General features: G+C 43.5%; 1 protein-coding gene across 1 annotated transcript in view; it reads right to left on the bottom strand.

Moving 5' to 3' along the window:
• The window catches only part of DNAAF9 (dynein axonemal assembly factor 9), a 169,592-nt gene extending 161,414 nt beyond the window's left edge, over positions 1-8,178 (bottom strand). Inside the window, exon 1 of the mRNA XM_052650925.1 lies at positions 8,096-8,178. Coding sequence (XP_052506885.1) covers positions 8,096-8,178 — 83 coding nt within the window. The remainder of the gene's footprint in view (positions 1-8,095) is intronic.
• Positions 8,179-16,185: the final 8,007 nt, after the last annotated feature.

Here is a 16,185-nt window from a genome sequence, read left to right as displayed (position 1 = left end):
TCTACAAACCAAATATAAGAACTTCAGAAAATGCTGCTGCTGCTGCTAAGTCGCTTCAGTCGTGTCCAACTCTGTGCGACCCCATAGATGGCAGCCCACCAGGCTCCCCCCGTCTCTGGGATTCTCCAGGCAAGAACACTGGAGTGGGTTGCCATTTCCTTTTCCAATGCATGAAAGAGAAAAGTGAAAGTGAAGTCGCTCAGTCGTGTCCGACTCTTAGCAACCCCATGGACTGCAGCCTACCAGGCTCCTCTGTCCACGGGATTTTCCAGGCAAGAGTACTAGAGTGGGGTGCCATTGCCTTTTCCACTCACCACAAATGGAAAAATGGTATCTCAAAGTCTATCACTATGCTTTACTGAAAGAATATATTGTTTTCCATTTTTTTTCTTTTTCTCCGGCCTTCTCTGAGCATTTCCACACACAATCTGCTCTTTGGAAAGTAAGTTCACAGGTCTTCATTCAGAAGGCATCCACAATTACTTTCCCGCATTTCTTTGACTATTAAAAGCATGCCAAAATATAAATGCAATGTTGAGTCCTGACCTGAATCTTGGAATAGAAAAAAAGACATTAGTGGAAAAACTGGGCCAATCCAAATGAAGTTTGGAGTAATAAACTCCAAGTAAACAAAAATTTACTTAGTAAACTAATATGAAATACAAATATTAATTTCTTAGCTTTGATAAATGCACCATGTCAACATTAGAGGAAGCAGGGTAAAGGTCATATAGGAACACTATATACCATATTTGCAACTCGCCTATAAATATTATTTCAAAGAAGCAGCTTAAAACAAAATTAGCTAACATTCCCTCACCAGGGTTCAAAATCACAGATGTTGTTTAGTCACTAAGTCATGTCTAACTCTTTTGTGATCCCAGGGACTGTAGCCTGCCAGGCTCCTCCTCTGTCCATGGGATTTTTCCAGGGAAGAATACTGAAGTGGGTTGCCATTCCTTCTCCAGGGGATTTTCCTGGTCCAGGGATCAAACCCACATATCCTGTACTGGCAGGCGGATTCTTTACCACTGAGCCACCAATGAAGCCCCAAATTACAGATAACAGTTTTAAATACCCAAGTCACAAACTGCTTTTTCTTTTCTTCTTAATTTCAGGGCACAAAAACAACATGTAAACTGTAGAACTCTTGAGGGCATCTGCATCTCATTAACTCCCCATCTCCAAAACTCAGAACATCACAGAAGAGCCCAAGAGCTAGGAAACACTGTTAAAATACTGTGCCCTATTGATGCAACAACACAGTCATCCCAAACCTATGTGAAAACAAGCAGACAGAGGCTTGCTTTTCAAAATGTCGCTTTTACAAAAGACCTACCCGTTTTTCAGTAACTGAAAGAAATTTGAAGAGGGTCTTTGCTTTTATGAAAAAAAGATGAAAAACAGAGATAGCCACCATCTGTTTTACAGTGGAGCAATAAGAGTGGCACTGCCAAGCTCGTTTCTGGTAACTACACTCAGCATCTCAGCAACAGCTTTGAACCGTGTCTGTGAGCATCTCTGCTTCATCCTGATTTATTTTGTGCCTCTGTTAGCAAGATGTGTTTTAAAGTAATTGTTTCTTCACTTTATGCCATTTCAGTTTACAAGTTTTCCTGGGAAGGCCCTACTTTCTAAGAGCTGGGTGAAATCCATATATAGTCCTCCACCCCTGGTTCAGAAATAAGGTCATAAAAAAATAAGTAAGCAAACCCTTTTTACTTCTACAAGCACCAAACCAAGCCTCCCTGGCCAGCATCCCAGTAAGTACACTGAAGGTGAAACTTCACATCTTCATACATACAAGGTCATATCTTGCTCTGCATTTTGAGTTCTCCTAAGGCAGGGACAGTGAAAATTTTTATTTTCTTGGGCTCCAAAATCACTGAGGACAGTGACTGCAGCCATGAAATTAAAAGATGCTTGCTCCTTGAAAGAAAAGCTATAACAAATCTAGTCAGCATACTAAAAAGCAGAAACATTACTTTGCCAACAAAGGTTGGTATAGTCAAAGCTATGGTTTTTCCAGTAGTCATGTACAGATGTCAGAATTGGACCATAAAGAAGGATGAGCATTGAAGAACTGATGCTTTCAAACTGCGGTGTTGGAGAAGACTCTTTGACAGTCTGTTGGGCTGCAAGGAGATCAAATCAGTTAATCCTAAAGGAAATCAATCCTGAATATCCACTGGAAGGACTGAGTTGAAGCTGAAGCTCCAATACTTTGGCCACTTGATGCAAAGAGCCGACTCACTGGAAAAGACCCTGATGCTGGGAAAGATAAGGCAGGAGGAGAAGGAGAACACTATATATCATAGAGGATGAGATGGTTGGATGGCATCACTGACTCAATGGATATGAATCTGAGTAATCTCTGGGAGATGGCGAAGGCTGTTGTGTCTCAGTCCATGAGGTCGCAAAAAGTCAGATACAACTGAGTGACTGAACACCAACAAAGGCAGGGACAATGTTTCTGTAGATCTGTAAACCCAAAAGAGAACCATGGGTACTGGCCAATAAACATCACCTGAAGAGATAATCTGCCTCTGGGAGGCTTTACTTAAGCCCTCTCAATAGAACATCACTATGATTAACCACTTTCCCACCATTTAGCTTACAACTGTGAGTCTTCATTCTCTGAACACCCAAATAGCCCACAGTTTCACCTATAATTATTCTCTATTCATTCAACAAATAATTAGTGCAAGCAGTGTTTCACAATAGCTAACAACAGCAGTTCACATTTATTGAGTACTGACTATGTGCCAGACACTGACCTAAGCACTAAGGCAAGCAATATGGGAAATGGCAACCAAAAAATGGTCCCAACTCTTTGGTAATTTCCAGGAGCCAACAAAGAAGGCCCTTTCTTATGAGCCTTTAACAAGGAAGTAATCTCACCTATACATGGTATAGAACTCCAGCACAGGAGCTCCTTGGTCAGACCTTTGGCTAAAGCACCCCATTCAGTGACTGATAAAGGGTGCATGGAAAATCAAACTATGAGATCTTACATGTGTGAAATGTTTTTATCCTTCCCTCACCTGCCTGAGAATTTGGCTGGATACAGGATTCTGAGTGGGAATCCATTTTCTTTTAGTAAACACTATTTGCTCCATTATCCTCTAGCATCCAAATCTTATGGTTCCTGACTCTATGTGATTTGTAGATATCTTTTTTTCTCTTTATAGTGCTCAAAAATGTCATGATGCTATGCCATGCATGCATATTTTTAAATTAATTGTGCTGGATTTTTGGAAGGTTGTTTTAATCTGGAAACACAGACTTTTTGAGAAACTGTATTTTATACTGGATTTGTTCATCCCAACAAATAATAACCACTTCTTGTTACAGACATCTACAATAGGTCACTCAGTCCTCCACATTCCCTCAAGATTTTGGCTTCTGGATCCTGTCTCTTTGCTATTACTACTCCCAACTTAATTCATCATGATCTCAATTCGCACTGACCTTCTACGATCCTTACCTCCCAGTTCCTTTACTCCTATCTTCCAATGATGTCCTCTATCCTAGGGGTCTCCAACCTCTGGATGACAAACCAGTACTGGTCTATGGCTTGTTAGGAACCAGGCTGCACAGCAAGAGTTGTGAGCAAGTGAAGCCTCATGTGTATTAATCACCACTCTCCAACTGCTAGCATTACTGGAGCTCGAAACCTACTGCACTTAAATCATTCCAAAACCATTCTCCCCACCCTCAACTCTGGTCTTCTTTGAAACCAGCCCTGGTGCCAAAAAGATTGGAGACCACTGCTCTATCTTACCTCTGCCACTCCCTCCCCGACTGCCCACATCCAAGGAGCTTAATACATCTTAAGGTAAAACATTCAACATGGTAACTGGGTCTCATCTTAAATTTAACCAAATGGGCACTTGGTGCTATGTGGCAATCCAAAAATATTTCCTTATTCATCTCATTTTCCCCCACTCTCCTGGATGAATTTCACACCTGCTTTCTCCTCAAACTTCCAACACCTCTCTCACTCTTCATTTTTGGCTGAAGACCTTCCTTCTTATTTAACTGAGAATATGAAGTAATAAGAAGAGAACTTCCACTCTGTCCCACTACCAAGCTAACAATGCACCAGTACTTGGGGCAGTAGAATCACCACAGATGAACCATTGTCCACGTATCTATCTAGCTTGAGCCAACATATCCATTTATATCCTAGACTCCATTCCCTCTTTCTACTCAAGGACTTCACCCCTGCAATTCTCCCTTCTCTCTCTTAATCATCAATTTGCTTCTCTGTACTCCAACATCCTGTTAACTTACAAACATGCTATCTGCCCACCTAAAAACAAAAAGAACTCTAACATTTCATGCTCCTCCAGCCACAGCCTTATTACTCTGCTCTCCCTTTAACAATCCTTGAAATAACATCACTATAACTCTTTACTCACTGTCTTCCTCTCCTAGTTTCTCCTGAATCCACTACACCAAAACTGTTTTGTCAAGGTCATCAATAACCTCCGTATTACCAAATCTAATTGTCTGTGCTAACATTTACCATTAGACCATGACTGTCCTTGATTCTTCCCTTATCTCAGGAGGTAGGAATCCATTTTCCCTCAAAATCTGGAAGACACTGGTACACTGTCTTTTCTACACAGGAAATCCCAGAGTTTGGATGCTGGTCCTCTTCTCTATCTACATTTACTCCCTGGGTTTCTATCCAGTCTTATAAGTTAAAAAAAAACAAACTTGGAGTCATCAGTAATATGAGTGGTATTTCCAGTTCCAATATCTCTCCTGAATTCCAGACTAATATATCCAACTGCTAATGCAGTATCTCCACTTTGATATCAATTAGGAAACTCAAAATGAACAAGGCCTAAATTGAACCCTTTTTCCACAAGCCTACTCTTATACCAGTGTTTCCAATATGAGTAACTGGCAACTCCATTCTTTCAACTGCTGAGTCTCAAAACTGCCTATGCCTTCTAACATTGTTCCTTCAGTCCTATTTCATCCCTGAGACTTATTTCTCACCATTCTGTATTATGATTTTTACTGTTTTTATCTCTCTCCACTTACAAAGAAGCTTTTGGAGGGCAGACACCTGTCTTATCTGTCTGAATTCACAACATCCAGCACAGTGTATGTTGGAATTTGCATAAAGAGGCAGTGAAATTTAAACTGTTAAACAAGTCCAAAGCAGGATCAGAGTCCTCTGCAGGAAAAGATCTTAAGTAGGAAAGCATATTTCAACTACTTCCATTGGTTCCTTAGTACAAAGATAGTTATTTTGCTGGTAAAGAGTCCTCCTGCAATGCAGGAGACCCGCGTTCCATTCCTGGTTGGGTAAGATTTGCTGTAAAAGGGATAGGCTACCCACTCCAGTATTCTTGGGCTTCCCTTGTGGCTCAGCTGGTAAAGAATCCACCTCCAATGCAAGAGACCTGGATTTGATCCCGGGGTTGGGAAGATCCCCTGGAGAAGGGAAAGGCTAACCACTCCAGTATTCTGGTCTGGAGAATTCCACGGACTGTATAGTCAAACATGACTGACTTTCACTTCAGTTATTTTAGTAACTCCAAAATCTCAGTGGCTTGAAAATAGGCTTATTTCTTGCTCAGTCTACATGTCAAAGATAGGTCACCTGGAAGCTAGTTCTGGTTCCCAGATTAAGACTAGTCACCATCTGGAGCACACAATCACCAAAAGAGAGGGAAAGAGAGTGGCAAGTTATACACCAGAAGCTTTTACCATGAAGGGATACACATCATTCCTGTGCACATTTCACTAACCAAAAGCAACTAACAAGGCCATACTCAACTTCAAGGGGGGAAGCAAGTACAACTGTACCATGTGCCCAAGAAACAGAAACCCAAGATATTTGATGGACAGCACTGATGACTACCATGAGTAGCTTCCAGATCTAAGCAACAATATTTTAACTCGTGATCTCTATTCCTAGTCTGTGAAGATTAACTCCATTGCTAGAATAGTGCCACTCACTTGCAAAGTACCATCTATGGGTCTTTAGGAATGTAACTTCACCAGTTAGGCTTGCCTCTTTAATCACTCAGGAGTCGAGTGTAGCAAAGAAGCCCAAATATGGGTGATAGCCAAGTACTGAGAACAAACCTGGTAGGAACATTCAGTGTCATTATCAGGGAAAGGCTTGACTGAATGAGTAAGAAAAGTATGTTCAGTTAAAAACGGCAGGGAAAGGAGGGAAACTTTCACCAAATTTCTTTTACCAAAAGTATACAAACACCAGGCCTTGAGGTACCTGGTACTATCCTTGTCCCAAGACTAACAAGTTTCACTCAAACCACATGGCGGAAAATTCGAAATTTGAATATGATTAGTAAAGTTAGCGAACATTACTGTTTTTAATAAAACAAAACAAAAAAATACTTACAAAAAAAAAAAAAAAAAAGCATGCTGCCATGCTACCAGAAGCAAGGAAGGAAGCAGTTATTTTAGAGATGGATTTTACTGGGAAGCTCTTTTTTCCTTAAAAGACTCCAGACTTCAAAGCTCAAGATGATAGGGACAAACCCCAAGTCTACAAAGGCCTTGGATTTAAAGGGTTGCTGCCCAAGTTCTAAGTACCCAGTGCAGTTTCTATTGTATTCAACATTCAAATACTTTGTAACAGTGAAACTGGCTGCCAGAAACGTTAAAACAGACTAGAGATGGTTACCATAAGCAGCTAAACAATTGGAACCGTGAAGCCCAATGGAATTCCACTGAAGAGCAGAAAAGGAATCCAACTATGTCACCTGTCACCAGCCAAATCAGAAGCAATTAAGATTCCCAAATGAAACCAAGGGTATCTAGTCCCACCTCCTCTATTCTTTATTCAACAAACATGCGTTAGTAGCTGGGGTGGAAGAAGGAATCTCAGTAAGTATGAGAAAGACATGATTCTAAGATTTAGCTCTTATTCGTCACTAATCTGGTGGAGTTAAAATAAAAACCAAGGGATAAAAAACATTTTCGAGCAAAAATTTTAAAATACAATGCCTTAAATACCGTAACAAAGATATAGGAAAGACTGTTTTCACAGGTAAGTTGAGAACCTTCTTTCAAAGGAACACTATATTTGCTTTGCTAAAGAGCTAGAATCGAGAAAAAGCAAACAAAACAAACAAAAACCCTCTTCTGGTTTAAAGACAATTTAGCAGAACCAAAGCTCATTTCTCTCTCTTCCTCTTCTCAACGGTCTCTGCCACAAGCCCTCCATTATTCCATCATCGGCACTTCGCTGACGGCCCCAACCCAGTTCCATCACAAACGACACCAAGACTATTAAGGTCAGTCCCAAAGGCACAGGGAGCAGAGAGTAGAAATAAATCTTCATACACAGAAAGGTAGTGGGGACCCTCCCTAGACTGAGGCACCCCGGGGCCTTTATCTCTAGGTTCTGTGGCCTGGGGTCCGCAGCTTTCGGGGATTCTGGCCCCCTTTCCCTACGCAGTTTTTGCCTCCTGCGCCCCTAATGACCTCCACCTCTCCTCAATCTGAGCTCCTCATCATGGAGTGAGGGAGCGACTCGGGCCAGGGCAGGGGGAAGTGCGGAAACGCGCAGCATGGAAGATGCGGTCCGGGTGGGTGTTTGTGTAGGGGGGAGGGACGGGGCAGACGCAATGCAAAGGAAAGGTTCTGAACAAGACCTGCTCCTTCAGGGGAGCAAGGCAGGTCAGCCATTTCTAGGTAAACCAATATGGGGTTCTATACAGGGGAGCTATTGTGAGGGGACGTCTCCAATGATGGCCATTTCTGGGAGAAATATTCTACGGGGAAGGCAAGCGAGTTAATCAGCCACTGTGCGGGTCCTCGATAAGTGAATCTTTTCAGGGTGAAATGTTCTGTGGGGGTGGGGATGTCATAGCAGGGGGATCTTCACAGGGGATCCGTTGTGGGGTTGTCGACAAGGAAGCCATTGTGGGAGCCTCGGCACCAGGCGCCGTTCCTCGGGAAACGTTCCTCAGGAAACTGTTCAGGGAAAAACCGTCCGCTAGGAAGCCATATCGGACCACGCCCTTCGGCGAGCGGCGTCGTCAGACCCCAACAGCCCGCAACCCCTCGCCCGCCCCTTTGAGGCCTCGTCCCGCTGTACCTGACGGAGGGCGACCCTCGGCCAGGGCCGCCGAGGGAGCGCGCCCGGGTCAGCCCCACCCGGTGCGGGGGATACGCGTCCATTGCAGTCGACAGCGGAGGAGGACCGAGCCGCTGCGAGGGTCGCTCAAGCCTGAGGGGCGGCTTCAGGCCCTCTTCTGCCAGGCGGGGCGGCTGGGCGTGCCGGGTGGGCGGGGGGCGCAGCGTGCAGGAGCACGGCGGGGGCGGAGCCCGACGCGCGCAAAGGGCGCGGATGTGGGCGTCTGCAGTGGGTAGGGGGCGGGCACAGGGCCGCAGGGCCCAGTCCTCCTTAAGCTTCGAGGCGGTTGTGTCGGATGCTGCGAGCGCGGTTGCCCAGAGTTAAGGCTACCACGCCGCCGCTCTGCCCTGTCTTCAGGCTCCGTATCGTGGAGTCGGACTCTGCGGCGCTGCCAGCCACGCACAGAGGCGCTCCCAGGGGCGGGGCCTCGTTCCGCCCCGCCCCGCTCAGCCGCCTACGGCCTCCTGCAGAACCTTCAGAAGCTGCTGCACCTCGCCGGCGCGGGGGCAGACTCGAATGCGGCTTGGGTGCTCGGATCGCCTATCCCGGGCTCCCAGGAGTGTACCTTGCTGCAGTTTCTACACCCGCTGCTAATCAACTACGCATCCTCCCTTCAAACATTCAGCCGATTTCTAGCCGACCTCGGGTTGGCAATGCGCGCCTAGCCTTGCACAGACGTTAGGGGTTCACAGGGGCCCAGAGGATCCCTGCCTTTTACAGTTCAGATTCTAAGTCGACCCGTTTCCGACCGCAGGGCCATGTGTAAGAAAGCAAATCCCACCGAACCTCAGTCTTATGTATAATTGACAGAGTTTCCAGGCATTATATATATATGGGATATATTTGATGATTTTGGCCTGCGTCATATACTGACTTTGTCAGGATGCCCTAAATGTCCTATATTCGTCTTTTTACAGTCAATTGGGCTTCCCTTGTGGTTCAGGCAGTAAAGAATCTGCCTGCAATGTGGGAGACCTGGGTTCCGTTCCTGAGTTGGGAACATACCCTCGAGAAGGAAATGGCAACCCACTCAAGTATTCTTGCCTGGAGAATCCCTTGGTGAGAGGAGCCCGGCGGGCTACAGCCCATGGGTTCGCAGAGTCCGACAGGACTGAGCGACTAACATTTTCACTCTTTAACACTTCTTTCTGCTACAGTATTTTGATCTTAAATTACTAGCTGAAAGTCCTTCCTCTACAAATAAAAGATTTGGTCAATCTCTATGGTTTCTCCAACGAGATTGGCTGAGGGAACACCAAAAGAAGGAACTAGAAATTAAAAGTACTTGTTTTTCATATTCAAGAAAGGAAAAGATTTTCTGGCTTAAGTTCCAAGTCCTGAACAAGAAATCACTTCACACCAGTACACTGACTCTGCAAACCAACCAATCAGCAACAGCCTCACTCCAGTGGCTTCTGAAAATCAGCCACTCAACAACAGTTTCACTCCAGTACCTACTAGGCTTCTGAAAGTTGCTAAATCAAAGTCAGCCTAAATCAATGTCAGCCTCAGCCAATCATTGACAGCTCCATGCTTCTAGGCGACAACCAATCAGCAAGTGCCTCACTGCGGGGACCAGGCTTCTAAAGGTTTAGTAGATTCTCGGCAGCGTTACTCTAATAACCGTGCTGAGGAAACTGGAACTCAGTCGCTGTACGCTCACGTTTCTGAAATACCGCCAATCCCTGAAAGCAAGCTTCCCAAAACATTGTATAAAATCCGTTATGACTTTGTTAAGCGAAACTGTTCCTTACAAGTGCAGTGCTTCTTTGTAGGCAGACCGTTCACCTTTGAGTTCAATTTGCTTTTCGTAAATTCAAGTTCCTAACCCTTTCGTGACCCAATTCCCACGTACGAGTTTGGACCTTGCTACAGATGCAATGATGCAAACATTAGATTTATTAAATACAACTTTTTCAATTTTTGCGTTGGTCACTAGTGTCAGTGTTTTTTGTTTTACAATGCAATCGGTTTATTCACAAAGCTGTGCAATCATTTTAGCTGTACCACGATCATTTTAGAACATTTCCAGCTCTCCAAAAAGAAACCCTATACCTTTTAGTCGTCATTTTCCATTTCTTCCCAACTATCCCAACATTAGGCAACCACTAATTTCTCTGTCTGTCTCTGGATTTGCCTATTTTGAACGTTTCACATAAATGAAATCATACAGTATGTAGTCCTTTGTGTTCAACTCTTCATTTAGCATAGTGTTTGCAAGGCTCATTCGTGTTGTAGTATGTACAAGGGTTTCATTTCTATGGTTGAATAATACTCTTATTACATGGTTATCACATCTTTCTTATCCATTTATCAATTGATGGACATTTGGGTTCTTTTCATTTTTTAAATTTTTTTTAGCGAATGCTGCTGTGAACATTCATGTACAAGTTTCTTGGTGGGTATATGATTTCAACGCTCCTGGGAATATAACTTAGGAGTGGAATTGCTGGGTAATTTTATTTACCTTTGGAAGAATTTTCAAACTGTTTTCCAAAGCAGTTGTACCACTTACAGCCCCACTCTGGTAACTCAGATGGTAAAGAATCTGCCTGCAATGTGGGAGATCTGGGTTCTGTCCCTGGGTTGGGAAGATTCCCTGTAGGAGGGCATGGCAACCAACTTCAGTATTCTTGCGTTGGAGAATCAACGTGAACAGAGGAGCCTACCGGGCCACAGTCCATGGGGTTGCAAAGAGTGGTACAAAACTGAGTGACTAAGCACAGAACACAATTTTTTATTTATCCTAAATACAAGTCCCTTATTAGATCTACAGTTTGCAAAATTTTTCTCACACTCTGTGGGTTGTCTTTTCACATCTCTGATGGTGTCCTGTGAACCACATAATTTTTAATTTTGTTGATATCGAATTCATCTATTTTGTGTTTTTTTGCTTGTGCTTTGGTGTCATATCTAAGAAACCATTGCCTAATCCAGGGATTTAATCCCTGACATTTTCTTCTGAGTTAGTAGTTTTGGCTCTTATATATAAGTATTTCATCCGTTTGATATGGAAATTTTGTATTTGATGTGAGGTAGAGGTTCAGCTTCATTCTTTTGCTTGTGGCTATCTAGTTGTCTCAGAACTATTTCTTTTCCCATTAAGTTGTCTTGTCACCCTTGTTGAAAATAAGTTGAATTACCTCTTTTTTAATTTTCTATATTAAACCTCTAAATACCAAAATGCAAGTGTGAATTTCAAGATAAATTTTCTGAACAGTGGACATTATCAAGTGAGGGAAAACCTCTTGAAGTTCTCTGTGGGGTATGTAAATGTTCATTCAATATTGAAAATGATAGAAAGTCTGACATAAACCAGCATATAATAACAGCTAATCATAAAAGATGCATGATTTCTTCAACTTGAATCATAGAAAGTGATAAAATAAAGTTTTGATTATGAGAAATCTAGATGAAGAACATAAAATAATCACAGCAGAAGTTGTAGCAGCCTCTCACATTGTATACTGTCATCAGTCTTTCAGCTTGAATGACTCTTTGAATGTATTGCTACCAGTATTTTCTAATTCCAAAACTGGAAGCAAAATGTCAAATGCCAGGACAACACCTACTGCAATAATTTAAAATGTAATAACTCAGTTTACTACTTCAGTGATTATCAAAGCCCTAAATGCCTCATGTTTTTTATGGATTCAAGCAATGACAATGCAGAGAAATTCACTTGTGCAATACCTTTCTTGTGAAAAGGCTCACTTGTAAGGTTATTTTTAGTAAAGACTCTTCCAGATGAGACTTCAGAAACAAGAGCAAATTTTTGCAGAGGAAAAAACTCTTTCCTTTTGAATTAGGAGTTAAAGAGGAAAATAGTACTGCTTTTGGTGGAGATGATACAAATGATGGCAGATGTTTGCATAAAGATGCAAACATTGTTTATTCAAAGTTGAAGTAAAACACAAATGTTTTTTTGGAAGCCATTTGGCTATCTGCCTCATATACTGCATGCTGCTGCTCAAAGAATATCTGATGTCTTTCCTGTTGACTTTGATGTATTTGTCATGAAATTGTCCTCTTAAATCAGGCATATACAGTGTTCCAACTGAACAACTGAGGGATTTTTGTGATTTTATTAGCATTCAGTATTTTTCATTTCTCTTGCATTCAAAAAATTGTTAGCTTGCTTTAATAAATGGAGACTCCTCAGTTTTTCTTTAATTTTTTTTACTTTCTTAAAGTAAAGAATATTTCAATTCTAAAGAAAATGCCCCTCAAATTCTTAATTGACTTTAATAGTAATTCATAAGGAAACTTAGTTACCTCTTGATCATAGTGTATAATATCTGTTTAGCAATAGATTATGGAAAGAGAAACTACTGCTGTTGAAGCACTCCATTGCTTATAGGAATTGTAGAATGCACTAAAGGAATGATTAGTAAAGATTTTATCCCTTTAAGTATCAAAAGTGTTTTTAAAGGAGACTGGAAAAGAAATCCTGACTTGAAGTGGATAATTATTATAGTCCTTGCATGACTACCTTTTCAAATGGATTTCATCTCATGAAGAATTTGATAGCTTTCAGTTCAGTTCAGTTCAGTCACTCAGTTGTGTCTGACTCTTTGCGACCCCATGAACCACAGCACACCAGGCCTCCCTGTCCATCACCAATTTCCAGAGTTCACCCAAACACGTCCATTGAGTCAGTGAAGTCATCCAGCCATCTCATCCTCTGTCGTCCTCTTTTCCTCCTGCCCCCAATCCCTCCCAGCATCAGAGTCTTTTTCAATGAGTCAACTCTTCGCATGAGGTGGCCAAAGTATTGGAGTTTCAGCTTTAGCATCAGTCCTTCCAAAGAAATCCCAGGGCTGATCTCCTTTAGGATGGACTGGTTAGATCTCCTTGCAGTCCAAGGGACTCTCAAGAGTCTTCTCCAACACCACAGTTCAAAAGCATCAATTCTTCGGCGCTCAGGCTTCTTCACAGTCCAACTCTCACATCCATACATGACCACAGGAAAAACCATAGCCTTGACTAGACGGACCTTTGTTGGCAAAGTAATGTCTCTGCTTTTCAATATACTATCTAGGTTGGTCATAACTTTCCTTCCAAGGAGTAAGCATCTTTTAATTTCATGGCTGCAGTCACCATCTGCAGTGATTTTGGAGCCCCCCAAAATAAAGTCTGACACTGTTTCTGTTATGCTCCGAGCCCGTATCTCCGAACCGACCGAGAGAGCAAGTCCACCACAGTAATGCAAAAACAAGAAGGGAGTTTATCTCTAGCGCGCTAGGGCTCAAGTCTCATCCCACACAAGGGAATCCGACAAGAGCCCCGAACAAAGGAGTATGGCGGCTTATATACAGGCAGTTCTTTGTCTCAGTTACCGGAATAGCTGGCGTTACATGATTGGCCAGGCAGGATGAGCGCATATCCTGTCTCTTTTTGGGAAGCATGACTCAGGTCCTAGAGACCGTCGTTTGGTCCCTAACATTCCCCCCTGTCCTTAGATCATATAGGGGAATCTTCCTCTTGGTCCTGAGACACAGTTTGATATTGTTGTCGAAGCACAAACAGCTGTACTGTATTTATGCGTTCCTTTACAAAGGCTATAAGTCTATTGATAATACATGGGCCAAAGGTAAGCATCAGAAGTATTAGCAGGGGTCCCAGCAAGGTGGAGATTAGGGTGGTCAACCAAGGGGATTGTTGAAACCAAGACTCAAACCATCCTTGTTGAGCCTCACGTTCTCGTTTATGTTGGGCTAGTCCCTCTCTTACTTTGGCCATAGATTTTTTAAACTATTTTTGTGTGATCAGCATAAAAACAACACTCTTTTTTAGGGCAGCACAGAGTCTTCTCTGTATCTCCCCACAGATCTTTTAGTTATGCCTGGGCACACCTGGACATGCCCAGAATGCATGATTTGGGAGCTTGCCCCTCTTCCAGGGTACATTTACCACCGGCTTAAGGTCAAAGTATAAGTCTGGCCACCAAGTATTTGGTGGATGTATTGCGGTGGTGGAGTTAAGCATCTCACGTGTTAGTCTGTTTTGCAGCTTCCAGGTGATTTTGACGGGTTGATGCGGGTTCATGCTGGCAGCTCCAGAGCAGAGTAACTGGGTCATCCACAAGACGGCCCAGCCGAGCTGTCCTGGTCCTGTTGGCGCCTTTGAAGCTTTAGCCTCAGGGGGTTGGATGGGTGCAGAGATGCTTTCCATTTTTTTTAGCGCCTTTCTGCTCTGCTGAAGCAGCTGGGCGTACGTGGTTGCAATGCACCCAAGGCCCAATACTGTCGACCTTTAGGGCAGTTGGGGTGGTAAGAAGAACAACATAAGGACCCTTTTATTTGGGTTCCAGTGCCTTGGTTTGGTGCCTTTTGACCCATACCCAATCTCCTGGGCCAATGTCATGTGAGGGAATAGTTCCCTTATTTTAACCCACATGTATTTCCTGGAGCAGTTTTCAGACACGAGAGTGCACCTTGCTTAAGGCCATCAAGGCCTCTTGGAATTATCCCAACGTGGGAGGCGGTAGTTTCTTTTCTTTAAATATTGGACATACAGGGGGAGGTCTCCCATACAGAATTTTAAATGGGGTCAGATTAAGTTGATAAGGAGTATTACGCGCACGGAAGAGGGCGAAGGGAAGGAGGGTCACCCAGTCCCCGCCAGTCTCTATAGCCAATTTAGTTAAAGTTTCTTTTAGAGTCTGATTTATTTTTTTTACTTGCCCTGAGCTCTGTGGACTGTATTTACAATGTAACTTTCATTTAGTCCCCAGGGCTAGGGCAAGGCTCTGAACTATTTGACTCACAAAAGCAGGTCCATTATCAGAGCCGATGGTCACTGGCAGGCCAAACCTGGGAACTATTTTTTTTTGTTTTTTTTTGCCACTATCATCGCGGTTTTTCCCTTTGTAGGAAAAGCCTCCACCCACCCTGAGAAGGTATGCACCAACACTAACAAGGACCGGTAACCATATTTGCCCGGCCTTTCCTCGGTGAAATCTATTTCCCAGTGTTGCCCTGGTCCTTTTCCCCGATACCTCAGTCCTGCATGTTGTCCTTTTCCTGGCCTCATCTGTTGACACGCCTTATAAGCATGCACTATGTTCTTTACAGTTGTCTGGTGCCGGGGAAATCGCAGGCGCGCAGTTTGAAAGAGCATCAGAGTCTTTTTTTTTCCAGATGAGTAGACAAGTGTAAATGCTCACATAGTTGCCGTCCCAACTGAGCAGGGAATATCAAGTAGCTGTCTGAGTCTCGGTACCATCCATCTTCACCTTTTTGAAGGTTGGTGTGTTTTTGGATCCAAGCAAGGTCTGTGGATGAATACTCAGGGGCTGGGGGCAGAGTTCCCATATCTGGAGGTAGAAGTCCGATCGCCAACACAGGGGTGATGAAATCTTTATCAGCTACTTTTCGAGCTGCCAGGTCTGCGGCACGATTTCTTCGTGTCGGGGGGCTGTCACCCTTCTGATGTCCAGGTACGTGTACTATTGACACAGCCCGAGGCATCTGTACAGCCTCTAAAAGTCTACGGATTTCAGGCAAGTTTTTAATTTCTTTTCCTTCAGCTGTTAAAAACCCCCGTTCCCGATATATTGGGCCCTGGATGTGTACCGTGCCAAAAGCATAGTGACTGTCAGTGAAAATAGTTATTTTTTTTTCTTTGGCTCTCTCTAATGCTTGAATCAGGGCAATTAACTCTGCCTTTTGTGTTGAGGTATCCGGGGGAAGGGCCTCTGCCCATATCGTCTGTCCAGAGTCATCTACTACTGCGGCTCCCGCCCGTCTCTGTCCATCTTTTACATAACTGCTGCCATCTGTGAACCATTTTAGCTCACTGTTATCCAGTGGAGTATCGGTTAAGTCTTTTCGCATTGCTGTTACCCTGGCCAGTATCTCATCACAATCATGGAGGGGGCTATTTTCCTCTGGATTGGGCAAAAGAGTGGCCGGATTTAGAGTGCAGGGCGTTTGGAAATGAATCCGTGGGGTGTCAAGTAGCAAGGCCTGGTAGTGCGTCAAGCGGGCATTAGAAATCCATTTACCTGGGGGTTGCTTTAAAACTCTCTCTATGGCATGAGGAGTGTA

The sequence above is a fragment of the Budorcas taxicolor genome, chromosome 13 (genome assembly GCF_023091745.1).
Source record: "Budorcas taxicolor isolate Tak-1 chromosome 13, Takin1.1, whole genome shotgun sequence".
In the NCBI taxonomy this organism is placed as follows: domain Eukaryota; kingdom Metazoa; phylum Chordata; class Mammalia; order Artiodactyla; family Bovidae; genus Budorcas; species Budorcas taxicolor.
The sequence above is the reverse complement of the archived record's forward strand: the minus strand, read 5'-3'. Positions and strand labels throughout refer to the sequence as shown.